The 16,533-nt window shown below is 41.8% G+C and overlaps 2 protein-coding genes across 3 annotated transcripts in view; both read left to right on the forward strand.

Moving 5' to 3' along the window:
- The first annotated feature begins 2,267 nt into the window (after positions 1 to 2,267).
- On the forward strand, positions 2,268 to 4,493 carry myl2a (myosin, light chain 2a, regulatory, cardiac, slow). Its single transcript, XM_085353923.1, has 7 exons — positions 2,268 to 2,295; positions 2,652 to 2,744; positions 3,259 to 3,334; positions 3,419 to 3,523; positions 3,614 to 3,692; positions 3,929 to 3,977; positions 4,244 to 4,493. The coding sequence occupies exons 1-7, from the start codon at positions 2,293 to 2,295 to the stop codon at positions 4,346 to 4,348; spliced, it is 510 nt and encodes a 169-aa protein (XP_085210049.1). The 5' UTR covers positions 2,268 to 2,292; the 3' UTR covers positions 4,349 to 4,493.
- A 5,632-nt stretch (positions 4,494 to 10,125) lies between these two features.
- Positions 10,126 to 16,533, forward strand: part of LOC146631816 (paxillin-like) — a 35,247-nt gene continuing 28,839 nt past the window's right edge. For both annotated transcript variants that reach the window (XM_085353136.1, XM_085353135.1), the window contains exon 1: positions 10,126 to 10,209. In XM_085353136.1, coding sequence (XP_085209262.1) covers positions 10,197 to 10,209 — 13 coding nt within the window. In that variant the 5' untranslated portion in view covers positions 10,126 to 10,196. The remainder of the gene's footprint in view (positions 10,210 to 16,533) is intronic.

Genomic DNA, 16,533 nt, shown 5'->3' on the forward strand with positions numbered 1-16,533 from the left:
GCGCTCACTAGGAGGATTTCTTCGCCTTTAAGTCCCCTATGATTATTTTTAAGATGGTTAAAATCTTCCTGAATGTATTTTAAAGCCAATACAGCCGATTCGTTGGTCTCAATGTTCAACAACAACAAAAACAAAGCACCAAATGCTTTAAATTGCACATGTCTTCTTCTCTCTATAGGACTCTGTACAAAAGGGTTATCCATCGTATTTGATTTTATTTTTAGATTCTTTTAAATTTGTATTCTCATTCACATGATCTTTAATCATAATGCTGTAACGCTGGATATGATATTGATGTCTGCTAACAAATGTTTAATTAGCGTTCCCTGTAGAGATTTTGTCACAGAGTATTAAATATTATAATCATTGCATTTCACTTCGATTGTGCCTCCTTCTGTTGTGCTTGTGTGTCTCTTTACAAAGACATTTAAACTTATCTCTGAGTGGATAAGCATCATAAAACAGTCACCTCTGAAGCATTTACCCTCTCTGTTTCAAGACGGCCAGTGACACAGCCATTTGTCCACATCCATTGTGTTGGAGAAGGTTTCGTCTATTTATAGGTGTCTGATCCCAGCGCTCAGCCTGCCATTCCAGTCACAGTAGCTGCAGCGGCTGCTTGATCTGAGAGGAACTGAAGAAGAAGCCTTTTTTTTTTTTTTTTTTTTTTTTTTTAACAATAGCATCTGCGTCCTGGGTTAACAATAACTCGTCTAATTGTGTCCTCTGCATGCACGCTGTACACGCTGCGAGACAACACAGACGGCATCTGCTGCTGGTTCGTCCATCGCAATTTATTTAGCAGTAAGACGATCGAGTGCGAGGAGGCTTTAAGTTTATTTAGACCACTCACCTCCCAACCTCTGCTCATTCAGCTCATTTTCACGCGCTGTCACTTTTCTTGACCTGGGAGCCCCGAGTGATGGGGGATGATTTGTTAATGGTGCTGAGAGACACATTGTAAGGACGTGTTCAGTGTCTCACGCAGTATGTCTCACCTAGAGCTGTTGACATCCATGAGCTTAGTACCGCAATCCCTGTGATGAATCTCAACAGTGTGAAGAAGACTGAAGATGCCACTTGATGCTCTGGCTTCTTTCAATTCCTATCTATCTATTAAATTAAGTTAACCATTTGTAGGGACCCAGAACCCACTAAACAACCTGAAAATCTGACATTTTGCCATAAATATCATCAATTTGAATTACCTTGATAGAATAAATTAAGTGATTTAATGTAAAAGCAATGCTGTAATGCACTGCTTTGTCTGGCCAAGGTAAGCAGAGCCAAAGATATTATGTGAAGAAGCATGTTAGAAAGGTTGGCGCTAACACAGACCTGACAGGTCAGTAAATAACACATAATGAGCTGGTGCTTTTTCAGGCACTCTCATGCGTTTAATCAGATGGGGAACAAGAAATGATTGGCACACAGATCAGAGTTAGAAAGAGACAGTGAATTCAATCTGCAAATGCTTTGCTCTAATACACTGACGTAATCTTTCACAGATCAGGTTTTAGTTCTACATCTTTTGGGTATTTCAAATTCTCAAATTGATTTGTTTTATATTCATTCCCACTGGGTAAATACAGTTTATATTGTATATCTTAAGAAGTATGTTCTTATTTCTCTGCAGTACTTAAATACTTTTTGAATGTAAAGGCTCACAAGCCTGTCAGTGCTACTGCAAAAGAGGCGGGCAGAAGTTTATCGGTCACACAAACCTCTAATCATATCACTTATGCATTTTTGATTAACCTGTGGCTATCATAAAGATCGGTGTGTCACAGAGGTCGAGTTAGGTAGGCTAGTCCAATGTTCTCCTTTCATTTTGCTTTTATAAATAATGCTGTCTATGGAAAGACTATGGACCAACAGATTGACAGATCACACTCTTGCTTTTGTTTTTACTATACAGCACTCTCATTCACTTACAACAATTGCAGTCAGTAGTTCGTACAGACAAGACAATGCCCTGTGGATAGAGTCTTGTTTAAAGTGATTAAGTGCTTTCACCTTCAGTCTGCTCTTGATATTCTAGACCAGTTATTCCACTCTCTTTGTCGAATGCCAATCAGGACTCCACAGGGTGAGCGGCTATGTATGAGAGTGTGTGAGCATGCGATACTGTATATGCTGTATGAAGCATCATTTACCTGTCACTTCCTAAAGAGGGCATAGTTTATAAATATCATCCACTGGAGCGGAGGGCGGAGGGCTACAAAAGGCCACCCACAGCCTCCCTATTGTTCACTGGCATCATTGTTGGTCTGACCTCCCAGCTGCTCAGCCATGGTAAGTCTGTGTACTGTGTGTACTGTGTGTGTGTGTGTGTGTGTGTGTGTGTGTGTGCAGTGTTTGTTGGGAGGTGTGTCTTATGGCTTTGAGGATGCTGCAATTGTTTTGATGAGATAAGTAACAGTTTTTCACCTGCATATCATTTAAAAGCACAAATATTTAGCATTTTTGCGGGGGGGATGAAAAGATGACATAACTTTTATTTAATTGTTTGTCAGCAGCTGTTTTGCTGTTTAAACTGCTTTTTCTTACAAAGATGCTTAATCCTATTTATTCATCTCTTCTGACATGCAGTTTTATCTGAACAAACGTGTAGTTTCTGCTTCACCTCTCCTGTCTTTGTGCTAAAAAAGGCCCCCAAGAAAGCCAAGAAGAGGGCAGCAGAGGGAGCCAACTCCAATGTGTTCTCCATGTTTGAGCAGGCCCAGATCCAGGAATTCAAAGAGGTGAATGCTGCTGAAACCACTTTCTATTTCACGGATTTCCGTTTGGCAGAGAACTGCCGAGAAATATCGCAACGGGTGAATTAATATGCGAGTCGGCTCACCAAGGTTCAGGCATTTCTGCATTAAAAAATAAACTGCACAACGCATTACACAGAAAGGTCTCCACTTTCTTTCTTTGTCTTTCTACTTGCATTGTTCATTGTGGCAGTATGCGCACCTGTCTGTTTGCCCACTTGCTGGCTTGACAGCAGTAAGGCTTGCGGTATGCTGGTATGAGGGACAGTGGTGCCCAGACATCCAGACTTTGTCATCAGTGATTAGGCTGCAGATGAACTGCAGGGCATGCCCAGGATGCCAGACTAAATCCAAGGGGAGGGGGGAGGGTAACGCGTTATAAATACTAAACAGTGTTCATATATAAAGATGGCCTACCAAAAATTTAAGAGAACCCAAAAAAATAAAACTGTTTGATGTGACTCTGGATGCTTTTTTTTTTCCTGTGCTCTGATCTCAGGCCTTCACCATCATGGACCAGAACAGAGACGGCTTCATCGACAAGAACGATCTGAGGGACACTTTTGCTGCTTTAGGTATGTGGACACCATTCAAAGAAACACTCAAAGTGTTCATCTTCGCTCATGCCGTGCGTTTACATTGACTCTTTGGTGCTGCAGGACGTCTGAATGTGAAACAAGAAGAGATCGACGACATGCTCAAAGAAGCTCCTGGCCCAATCAACTTCACCGTCTTCCTCACCATGTTCGGTGAGAAGCTGAAAGGTAAAAACTGGCCGGCCAGTAAAAACTACATCTAAGTCATGAACACAGCATTGATGCGAATGTATCTCAGTGCTGTTTTGATGTTCCCAGGTGCCGATCCGGAAGAGACCATCCTCAATGCTTTTAAAGTCTTTGACCCTGAGGGTAAAGGGGTCCTGAGGAAGGACTAGTAAGTGGCTTCTCACATTTGTCACGTGGCATCAGCTTGCATATGCAAATTTATTGCAAGTGAGCAAGCTGCCGCTCACAGTTTGACTCAGTCTGACTGCAGTCATTCATCCTCACACAGCTCAGCTCCACAATGATTAAAAACCATTGTGACCTGTACAGTTCATTCACTTGTGAAAAGAAGTCTCGTCATCTCTACAGCGTTTTTTCCCCCCTACCTTTTTTTCTCCTCTCCAGCGTGACACAGATGCTGACGACACAAGCCGACAGATTCTCAGCTGAAGAGGTACATTGCAGTCCCCCAGCCCATGCTAATTATCATCATTATAACAGTTTTGTGAGTGTGGGTGAGTTGAATTGAAAAAAAAAAAATACAAGGATGAACGTCATCATGACGACCACCTGCGTCCACGTCAGACACATTTTCATGCAAAAAAACAAAAACCCCTGAGTGAATCATCTTAAAACCCTTTTTATGCACACTGGGTTATGGGCTGTGTGGGGATAACATCTGATAAAAGTGGTGTTAATGTCTCCCTTTCTGTTGCTTAGATGGAGCAGATGTTTGCTGCCTTCCCCCCGGATGTGGCTGGAAACCTGGACTACAAAAACCTGGTTCACATCATTACTCATGGAGAGGAGAAGGACCAGGAGTGAACCTTCATTTAAATGCATTCGAGAAGTAGAAAGTCAGTTTGTGTACCCAGCTATGACTTGAAACTGACTCACTGCACATAAAGGAAATGTGGACTATTTACTCAGCTTTTATGACACCATTGCTTCTGTATTGTCCTCACTCGAGAGCAGGGGGAGGATCCTGACAAATAGTCTTTTTCCAGCCTGTAAAAATGGGAAGTTTACAGCATCAAACATCATCAAGTGTCGTGCTCTTTTTCTGCTTTATCCACAGCATATCCCCCACATTCACCTGAGACTGATTAAATTATTTTTCCTTATCATTTTCTATACTAATAACCACATGCCTGTTTTTACCATAGCCAGTTGTTAGGTCTTTGCTTGACAGTCTAATAAAGATTTTTAAAGCTACGAGAGCTATGATTCTGCTGTTTTTGCTCAGATTATTGAATGCCAGTGTGGGGAAGATGGTACAGACTCGATAAAGCCTGATTTCCAGTGAATTGTCATTACCTATTCAAGGATCATACAATTACTGCCTGAACAGATGACTATACCAGATACTCCTTAAAATCCATGTTAGGTAGTGCATCTGAGTACTTAAGAATAGCGAGCATGTGCAGCTGGTGAGCCTGTAGAATCCAAAACATGCCTGCATCAGTGTCTGTGTGTGCGCAAAAAGTTGGGTGTGTGTTGGATGTGCATGGAAATGTTTGGCTACTGAAACAAAGGGCTTTACTAAGACAAAGCCCTGTTGTTATTTTAGTGTTGTGGTGATGTAAAGAGGGTAATGCTATACTGAGGAGTTGGGGGGGAGGTTGCTCACAAAAGGATGCCATCGAGTGATCCGCACCACCGTCGCCTTACCCGACTTGAGACCTTGGCAGGGTTAAGCAGGGGGTGTAAATCCTTGATTGTTCCAGTTGAAGTGTTAAGGGCAGGGAGGAGCCAGTTCTGACAGCATCAGGCAGGAGTACCGTGGATACTTCATACTGTGGATGAGACGAGACACGTGGGGAGTGGGGAGGGATGAGTGTTTGGATCGGCTTGGCTATTTCAGCTCCAGTTTTAACTGTCTGCAAGTGCAGCATGTGGTCAGTGAAGGGAAAACGTGCATTTCTCTTTCAATTTTTAGTTTTGTCTGGTAGAAATTACTACTGACAAAATCACTGTCACCTAAATTTGCAGATCCTACCTAGCTCTAAGACTGAGTGTTTGCTGCTCAGGTCCAGGGACAAATGAGAAACAAAGGTTACCAGGCTGCTGCTGAACATACTGAAGAGGCTGGAGTTTGAACAGCCAAGTGTATCCCTCATGACAGCATGGAGAGCAAGACAGAGCCAGAGAGACTGACAGTAGTTTTAGGACTGCCCAGAAAAATCACCCCATGTTACTGTGTTTAACATGTAAACTGGTGGGCAAAAGTCTTGAGCCACGCCTCATTTCTGTACATTTTCATAGAAAATAGGTGTAATGTTTTCTTACAATGTGTGCAAACAAATGGAAATACTCTATGAAAGTACTTTTTAAAAAAAGAGTTTGTACAATTTTACTGAGTTTGAAAGTGAATATTTAATGTGTTCAACTTTATTCTTCAACACGGCCTGAGTTCTCTTAGACAGGCTTTCTCGTCATTTCTTTAAGTAGTCTTCGGGAATAGTTCTCCGGGCTTCTAGAACGACATCCAAAGCTCTTCTTTGGAAGTTGGATGCCTTTTGTTCTCTTCACTGACAAGATGATGCCACACTGCTTCAAAAATGATGAGGTCTGGGCTCTGGGGGCCATGACTGATACTGTTTCATTGTGTGTGTTTTTTGTTTTTTGTTTTTTTCTTGGCCAGATATGCTTTTGCTGCATAGGCGGTGTGTTTGTGATCATTGTCATTGGAGTCAGAATACTTTTTTTAATCCACTGAGACAATGTTGTTAGAGATGCTCACTGAAAATATAAAGATGAAAGATAGAAAGCATAAAAAATATTTGGTCTTTGATCAATGGGTTTTGATCAGTAGCTGCTGATCAGTGGTCATGACAATTTGCATATTAATGATCAAGGAACTGACCTCAGTTCATTCAGTGGGCTGGTTTCAGGTATAAGGTTGGGGAAACCTGCAGTCAGCTGAGACTGAAGAAGTCACTTGAATGAGTGACGAAATATTCCTCCCATTGAAAATGTTACATCCAGATGAGCAGAATCAACCTTTTAGGGTTTACTTACCTGGATGATTGAGCATGCATCAAGACATAAAAAAGAAGTAAAACTACAGCACTTGGAGTGAAATCTGAAATTTAAAGGAAATATTCCAAAATGAAAACACTAGTATGTACCCTACAGACAAGATATAAATTTGAAAATAGTCCAGGTGTCATAACAAGGAGTTGTAAACTTTCATGGCCAAAGGTAGCGATGATTTCCCGTATCTCTTTTACTGAATGCGCTGCTGTAGCGATCCATCACAGGATGGAGAGGGTGTGAAGAGTTGTCCAATACTGACTTTAACGTGGGCAGCATCCTCTTTTCTGAAACCTTTGTCAGTTAATCGGGTTCCGCGCACACAGTGTCATTGGCCTTGCAGATCAGTTTGTTCAGTCTATTGATTGCTGCCTCCACACACTGCAGCATAGTGGATGGCACTGACTGGCCACCACAGACCCATAAAATATCCTGAGCATCGTCTGGCAGATGCAAAAGGACCTCAAGGCTTCAGTACTTTTTGTAGAGAGCTTTTAATGAACTTTTTGTCAGTGTGAACATTGAGGTGTTTTTAATACATATGGATGGAAGCAGGGGCCACTGTGTTCCTGTCCTCCTCATGCCCACAACCAGTTTCTTAGTCTTTGCCATGTTAGGCTGCAGATGGTTTTGCTCATAGCCTGCAACAAAGCTGTCCACTACACCTTCTTATTATTATTAGTAGTAGTAGTTGTAGTATATTTTTAAAGACACACTGCACACTATGCTGAGATATGCAAAGTTTTCAGCTAATAGCTCTTTAAGAATCAAATTTTTGGCCAAAAATACTATTTCATGCCTGTTAAACTGTTTTTTTGGCATTTTTGGCCAAATTTGTAACAAATGATAACAAATCATTCAATGGCATTTGTTTCATTGCTAATTGTCTGTTATGTGTAGATACAACACTGGTTCATTCTTTGAGTTAGCTGTAGCTTTAAGCTTGAATGATTCACAGGTCACTTTTAAGTCACTAACAAAATAACAATAATGTATACTAACAGTTCCTCTGAAAATGGTCAGGTACAAGGACTGGACTGGAAATAAGTGAAAAAGCAGCTAAAGTACAGAGAAAAACTTTGAAAGACCTTGGAAAGCCCAGAGTACTATTGATCAAGATCAACGGACTCAATAAACTGATCTGTAAGGCCAGTTACGTTGTGGGGATGGAGCTGTGCTCGCCCTAAGGTGGTATGAGAGAGGTGGATGTTCATCAAGATAAGGTCAATGCTGGACCAAACCTCCCACCCACTCCATAACATGCTGGCCAGTCACAGGACCACATTCAGTGAGAGACTGAGATTATCCACATGCATCACTGAACGACACACAAAATCATTCCTGCCTGTGGTTATTCACTGTAAAACTCCCTCTCAAAGCACAAGTACACACTGCAACAGTTGCACACCCCTAGTTCATGCAATGGGCGTCCCGATTGCTTTCACCACTATGAAAACATTGTCATTCTGAATGACACACAGTATGATGCTAAAATATACATAATCAGGTTTTACAGGCCCGTTAACTCTGAACTCTCAGGTAACAAAAGCAAACCTTTGTCTTACATGAAGTAAGATTAAAAGAAGAAAAATAACAGCACGTTCACGTGACATAAAATCCATGAAAACCAGCCATCATCTCACTGCTGAACACACACAGTGTAATTCTGTAACTCCCTGCAGGAATATTAAAGGAAAGTTACACCAATCATTTATCAGGGGAAGCGTTTTAGTGTGTGCTGAGGGTGCAATTAACACTCTCTCACAGAGGTTTATATTGAGATTTAACACTGTGCCTAAATGGCATTTAGTCTATTTCCACCTCTGAGAAATAATGGATGGATTTTCTGTGAGAACTGTCGATTTGTGCTGAGTGCGTCTGCTCAAAGAAAGCTGACTTAAGCTGTGCAGATAATGACTGTGGTCTGAGTTATCTCCTCGTTTTCTAGTGTAAGGGTAAAATCTTTGTTAACGCACAAGAAAAAGTCTTCTCTCACGTGTTTTTCTTTTAAGATGGACTTTTCTTCAAAGTAACAGAACACAAACGTCACATGTGACAAGTTATCAGTTCGTTATTTATAAGAAATGTTTTCTTAAGCCCTCTAGCACTTTATCCTGAAATCAGGAACTCGTGTTTTCTGAAACTGGCTTTAAAAATAACCGTCAAGAGCTCAGTAGCAGTGCATGTAAATAGCAACATAGTATCCCTAATAACTACTAAAAACCTTCTGTCAGTCGTCTCCTTCTACATGCAAGCTTCTCTTTAGTCACCAGCCATAAATTACCATTTAAAATACTCCATATTTTCCCATCTTTTCTCACAATTAGTCTCTTTCTCTGCTGAGAAGCTGCTTTGAGTCATTTTTTGTATGCATCAATGAGGCATGGGGGTGTATGGTGGGGCTTAGGCCAGAGACCAGTTAATGAAGGTCTGATAATGTGAAGCTACTGCCACCATGTGGCCATTTAAAAATGATGTTGCCTTTTAGCACATTACTCTTTACACGACATTACAGCTACATTTCTTCTTTTATAATTTTACTGTTTTTTAGTTATAAAAATAAATAAATAGAGTCAAAACTTATTTCACTGTCCGTATGTAATCCCAGAAGACACAGGCATTTTGACTAACTACTTACAGTAGTGCATATAACATGCAAGCAGACATAATAAAATCATCAATAATAAAATCTACAGTCCTCGTCATTCCAAACTCTTAAAGGAGGAACACTGGCTTGTGGTTGTCGTTTTCCTTCCTCACCTTCACATCTCCTACTTCCTTTGGAGATGAACAACTCTGACAAAACCTCTCCACAAGAAAGAGTACCTGCTGCACACCCAGAGTCCTCAAAACCTGAGCCCACCTTATTATGTTCTACAGGTGGTCTTAAAAAACACGTTTATTGCCTCACCTCATTTAAGTCATTCAGCCATTTAATTATTTTATTTATTTTGACATGTCTGACTCTCTCCCTGTTTTATTTTCCCCAGAGACCTCGGTCAGCTTCCTCTTTCTCTCTCCTTGCATTGTGAGGCTGAGGAGGATCTCTAGCTTGCCCGGTTAGTAATTTTAATTTTATAATTTTTCCCTGTTTTATTGTGAGCTTGCTCTGCTAACTGTAAACACTGCTATCAGCAAGAATGTACGACATTAAAGATTGAATTAACTAACTAAATTTAGCTGACATAAAAAAATACATTAATAACAAAAGAAATGTAAAAAGCTACATTTAAATCTTCTATGAATGTATAAAATCTAATACCTTTATACTACATAAAGTATTGAAACTCTGGAACAATATGACTTATTAGGGTCCCATATAGTTTTACTGTAGCGTCCCTTCAACACCACTCTCCGCCGCTAGATGTCGCTGGTCCCTGCGTGTTGTGGCTTGTAGGCTGGGGGGGTGGGCTGGCTGGATGTGGACTGCTGGGGGCAGCTGGGTATGTGTGTGTCTGTGAGTGTGTTTAAGACGCGTCGACTGGAGCAGGAGCAGCAGCAGCAGGAGGGGGACTTGAAAACTTCCCTGCGTCCAGTAAGAGCGGGGATTTGGCGATTTAGAGGCTTCCAGTCCAGCTGCGATCGTCGGAGAGGAGGACCGATCCGGTTCTCGGCACTGGAACCATTTCCGGCCAACATGGATGATTTAGGTAAGTTCGTTCGCCGCGGAGGCAACATTAAAGCAGAGTGTGTGCTTTTAGCGTAAACACACAATGCTAGCGCTGGAGGGCTGACCAGCCCGACGACGAAGAGGAGGGGGGCTTTTTCCGCAGGTGGTCAGTAGATGTAGTTGGCTTGTTTAAGTCGCAAGTGTTCCCCGTTGCCAGGTGGGCTGAGTTATCCAGGTTCTGCTGCGAGCAAGTGCGGGGTTAAATGCACAAAAGGGCCTCGCGTGCTGCTGGCACGGGGAGGCATCTCGTTACTACGATAATGAATGTAACAGTCGTCTTATTAGCTGGTAACGTGAAGATAGTCCGCTGGACGGTACGTTTGCACTGTCCTCCTCAACAATGGGTGACGGAGTCGTGCAGGACTGCCGGAACTTTTTCATGCGCACACCTGGGATGAATGCGTGAATCAAACCGCGGCCCCTTTGGCTTTTTTTTTTTTACACTGGTACACTGACCTATGCAGCCCCTCCTGCTGGGTGTCAGGATTATATAAGTGCCGCAGCAGGTGGGAGAGAAACAGTCCCATTAGTGCAGACTCTGGTGACACGCGATCATTGACAGAGTAACACAGTTTGTTTGATCAGTTGGATTCAGCTGATTGTTGCCAAGCACGCGCAGACGAATCCAAGAGACCCGTGTTGCTTCTGCCGGTGGGGGGGGGTCTAGGTTCTCTTGCTTTAGTAGTTTAACATTCTCACTATGAGCCAGTCAATCCTCAACTTACTTTAGATTGACAAGCTTACAACCGTGCATTTACAAAACTGGAAGAAGCAGCAAGAGGCTGGGAAAGTAAGAGGTACATAAAGGAACAGTTTAGGAACATTTTAAGTGGCAGCAGGTCAGATGATTGCTTATAGAAAAACATTTTAGAGAGGTAGAGTTTCTCTGATGGGCCGGGGTTTACAAATCTGGAGGGAATCTGTAGAAATCTCTGTGTGCAAGGGGACAAGGCCAAAAATTGGGAATTCTTCCAGAAATCATTGTCTGTGAACACGGTTTGTCATGCTATCTGCAAATGCAGGTTAAAGATCTATCGTGCAAAGAAGGAGCCAAACGTGAACATGATCCAGAAACGCTGCAGTTTAAAATGGGCTGAGGCAAAGTAGAAAGCTGTTCTGTGGTCACACGATTTGAAGTTTTAAATTGTTTTAGGAAAATATAAGGGAGACCATCCAGCTTCTTACCAACGCTCAGTTCAAAAGCCTGCATCTGTGCGCGTGGAATTGACACTTTGCACATCTGGAAAAGCACCATCCATGCTGAAAGGGATATACAGATTTTAAAGCAACACATGCTCCCATCAAGGTGACGTCTTTTTTAGGGAAGGCTTTATGTATTTTAGCAAGACAATGGTGAACAGCATACTGGATCAATTACAACCACATGGCCTGCCTGCAGTCCCGACCTTTCACCAGCTGAAAACATTTGGATACAGGACTGTTGAGCAGCTTATATCAGACAAGAATGGGACAACAATCCTCTCACAAACGTTCAGCAGCTGCTCTCCTCTGTTCCCAGATGTTTACAGATCGTTGTTAAAAAAAAGATGGGATGCTAAACGGTGGTAAACATGATCCTGTCCCAGATTTTTTTTTAAATGTGTTGCTGCCATCAATTTCAGAATGACCTTTATTTATTCATTTTTTTTAATGTAAGATTTTCTCAATTTAAACTATATGTTTTCTATGTTCTACAGTGATTAAATTAGAGGCTTATGAGATTTTCAAGTCATTGCATTCTGTTTTTATTTACATTTTACACAGCATCCCAACTTTTTTGGGAACTGCGATTTATCTCCAGGGAGATAAAAGCATCCAGTGTAATTAAAAACTAAATAGAAGTAACGAGGCTTGCACATGGCTATCGGGATCAGCAGTTTCTTGTTAGTTTTTCCCCGGTGACTGCATGGTTAAGTTTAGCAGGACATCCACGAAATGCATAGGAGTCAGGTTCATTGGTTGCTATAAAAAACACAACCAGTGTGTTTTTGTGAAGTCAAAGATGATGAATGCCTTGCAAAAGCCATCCAAAGGGGATTAGCACCCTCCGAGAGCTGCAGGTGGACTTGCTGGGAAGAATGTTACAGGCACGGCTTCATCTTTCAGGTTCTGCATGTATAAAATATCAAAAAAGGAATGAAACAATGGTGTTCCTTTTTTTTCTGTTTTCACCTGGATGTAACCCTTTCGGGCCAAAACCCAGATCTCTGCTTTATGCGTTGGTAGTGGGAGTGTACCAAGAAGTCACTCTATATCCAGTCAGCGTTTATGGATACATTCTCAGCTTACACGGGCGAAGGGCTTTCCTTAAAGTAGCTATGTAAAAAAATCCAGCCAAGGGTAATTACCATGTCACAGGGCTGTAAATTCTGTCATCATTTTAGCACAGATATGTAAAAACTGTTGCACACATACGTAGCGAAACGTTGACACCAGATCCTCCCCGTGCGATTGATAGATCTCTGTTATCACGCTGGAGCTATGGAGCTACAGCAGGAAACTTTACCTCCACCTGCTTATGAAAATTGGATGCGCTGAAGGTTTAAAATGGCTTTAGAAGCAGTAGGGGATATAAAGAAGCACCACCGGTGGAGTTTGAGTGAGCCAGTCTGTCTAGTACACAACTCAAAGAGGACAACGAAGTCTAGGTGTATTTTTAGCCCGAGGAGAGTCCGTCTTCAAGAGCTGAGCCAGCAGGAGCACCAGGAAACCTTTCACCATCCTGCTCTCATCTCTCTCTGCCCTGTTTTTCTCACTTTCATTCATTTTTTTTTCCTGTCAATTAACTGGCTTGTCTTTACTCCTAAGTCATTTTTTCCTGTGATCCACACATGTTCACACCCAGGGCTTTTGTTATATCACTGTGTTCCTTCCGCAGTGTCCGCGAGAGCAGAGCACTGCTGATCTCAGGCTGGATGTCAGGGTGAATCAGGCCCACATGCAGGGTTTGGGCCTCAGCCAAAATTTATCCTCTTTAAAAACGCTGCACTGCCCCACCCTCTCTCTTCCTACTCCCCACCATTCCTGTGGTGAGCCACATGGGAAACTGCAGGCTCCAATCAGTTTTAAGCTGGCTGAGTTTGCAAGAGAGGAGGTTATTTGGCTCAAAGCAGATCGCAAAGCTTGATCGCTTGCAATTATCAGCTTTTTTTTGTTCCTCCCCCTCCTTTGTTTTTCTTATGCAAGACGTGTAATTGTGTTATTTGCATCTCCTTTTGTTTGTGCAGTCCTTGTGGTCTAGGTGCTGTGGCATGTTCTGAGGCAAACTTTCATTGACCTCCCCTCCTCAGCTATCAGTGCTGTAGAGCGTTGCTCCGTGCTTCACTGCCCTGGGCCTGCAACAACACGACATGAATGTCAAACAGCCTAAAAAGTTAACTTCCCTTTTACTGACTAATGCGCAGCACCTTTCAGTATTTCCTTTTTACGTCTGCAAATACAGTAACCGCTGCGTTTGTCTCTCACTCAGATTAATACGTTTCGCTGTCACTTTCTCGGCATCACTTCAAGTGGAACGATTCCTCAGAGCACTGGCGGCGCAGCAGCTGCAGTGTTGGAAATGTCACTCACCTAGTGGGCGTGGGCAAAGCAGTTCTTTTACAAAGTCCAAATGAGATGTGATGTAGCCTAGATACCCAGCAGAGTCTAAATTTAGGTTGGCTTATTGTTTGTAGACCAAAGGAAACATCAGACGCCGCTCACGTGAACATCTGTCATTTTTTCCCCCGCATGTTCTGTGTTACACTGCGACACAGATGTCATGTGTGCCTGAGCGATACTTTTTTATTCTGTCAGCGACGCAAAACGAGCTAGAAACTTTCCCCTTCTCTTTTTTGCACTCACTCGTTTCCAGCAATTGTTCTATTTCTAATTCCAGATTTAGCTAGAAGGCCGTTAATGTTGTCTGCCATCAACAAAGCAGTTGAAGGAAATATCACGAAACCTGCCCGGTAGTTTTTTGCATAATCTTGTGCAGTCTGACCTAAGAAATTATTTTGCAATTATACGTCAATAGATGGTGTAAGGGGAAGCAAACGAGATGAATTTGCAAATAGATGGAAGTACATACCTGAATTTCATGCTAACGTAATGACCTGACTTTCCTTTGATGTGTTATTAAGATTCTTTGAACGAATAGTGTGACAGTTACAGCTACATATGTCAACGGGGGATCTTTCTGAGGTGTCGGGAGGCAAATTTTGTGATCTTTGGACTAGCCATGATTTTGGAAAGGACAGCCACCAAGAGAGGAGATGTTTCACTGTGTGACAGACTTCAGGCCAGGGTGAGCCTGATGCTGTCGAAAGCAAGGCAGGAAGTCTACGTTGTGACCGCCAAATTACACTTCCCAAGTGTACCATATTCAGATACAGAATATGTAGATTTACAATTACTTGTAAAAAAAAAAAACAAAACAAAACATGGAAACATATTCAATTATTTTATGTAACTAAGTATTCAGTTATTAGGCTTAAAGCAGCGATGTCACACTGATTTTTTTTTTGTTGTAGCCGATGTACAGCGCACTTGGAGAGAAGTTTAATCACACATTAATTCCCTGAGATATTTTTTATATTAATATATAAAAAAAAGTTTAGTTATACATCTCACTGTTTCTACATGATGAAGAAATAATACATTTTTATAGTGGATAGTGGCAAAACGGGACCTTTTTTTCATTTAATGGTTTATTGATTACTTGATGGCTTTGGTGTAGTGAATGGTCATGGAGGAGGTCTTTATCAGTAGGAAAAGCTGTAAAACTTGTGGAAATACAGCTAAAAGCCTCAGATTTATTTCACATTTTCTTTGCGCGTTCTCTTTGTCGGGCTGATTCTGCCCCCTTAGCCTTATGCTTGACATCCCTTAAAGAAAAAGAAGACAGATTATCTTTACTGTTGAAGAAAACCTTCATTATCTTTACAAGGACACAATATATTTATTTCCTATTGGGCAAAGGTGTTGTTGCTCTTCCTTTTTTTTTGCTCATCGATGTTGCATTGCAGCTTAAAAAATAATTTGAAAGTTATTTACCAGGAATTGAGATTTCTGCAGAAGATGACACTAAGTTGCGTTATTTGAAATAGTGAGTTCAGTACTTTTTGAGTTTAAGAGGAAAGTTGCAGTGTAGCTTTGTCTGCTTCTGTTACTGTTTTTGATTATGGTTGCTCATTGCTGTGCTGAGGTGCAGCTCTAAATCAGTACTGAGTACTGTGAAGTGTAAAAATGTGACTAAGCTTGAAAGTTCACATTATTCAAAATCCTCTGGGGTTTTTTTTTTTTTTCCAGTAGACCACAGAAAAACCCCTGCAACCACTTGTCTGTAGGGACTCTTGCCCACGCTCGATGATAAGTCTCTAGTGACACATGCATGCAAGTCAGACATTCAGTGTGGCAGCTAAAGGCTAGAGAGAATAGCTCACCTCCTCCTCGGTTTGTCCATCTCTTTGACTTTTAAAAATAACGATTCTGCAGGGCTTTGAAACATATGGTGCACTTACACACACACACTCACTTATATGCACTGAAAACAGAACTTATTCACGCTACTGATCACAGAGCGTTGGTGTGGACACACATCTCTGAATAGGAAGCTGACTAAGCAGCAGCAGCCGTCGCGTTATCTCTTATGGTCTCAGCACACGGTAACAGCAGCCTGCCAGATCGATACTCAAGCAGCTACTATAGAAAAAGCCCTCAAGTTAAAAACAAAAAAACATATTTAGAGTCACAAGATACAAGCGAAACCTCTCCATCTTTAGTATTTCTGGAGCTATAGTCTAACCACAAGCCAGACTGTTGTTACCACAATGTGCACTATTTTATTTTATTTTTTTTTGTCAGCTGATTTTTCTGTACTTTTTTTATTGGGCAGCTTCACATTCAGCTTGTAGCCACGATTCTATACTGTTGACTGACATCCTGGTGGGTTGTAGTTTTGGTCATTCTAAATGATGAAGCTGCCACATCTTGTTCCATATTGACTCTCCGAATGACTTCCTTGCTCGAGTTCTTGTCTTTGTTGCTTTTTTTCTGATGTTTCCATTATTTGTGTATACACTAGAAGCCATTGTCAGCCTTCCTCATCCCTGCTAAGCTCTGATGAGTTATGCTCCCTGCTGACTTTGCTGCAAGACTCTCATCCCTGCCAGTCCATCAGTGACTGACAGCTCAGTTGATGCGATGCTGCGGCTCCTTTGATGCGAGCCGGGGAACAGCTGGTGTAACAGTTTTGCATAGACGATGGTAATTGTGAAATTTTGTTTGGTCGCGGTAAGAGGAAGCACCATGTTTTTGTAACTAT

The sequence above is a fragment of the Diplotaxodon limnothrissa genome, linkage group LG5 (assembly GCF_057381915.1).
Source record: "Diplotaxodon limnothrissa isolate DT_005_m linkage group LG5, D_limnothrissa_male_GT1.1, whole genome shotgun sequence".
In the NCBI taxonomy this organism is placed as follows: Eukaryota; Metazoa; Chordata; class Actinopteri; order Cichliformes; family Cichlidae; genus Diplotaxodon; species Diplotaxodon limnothrissa.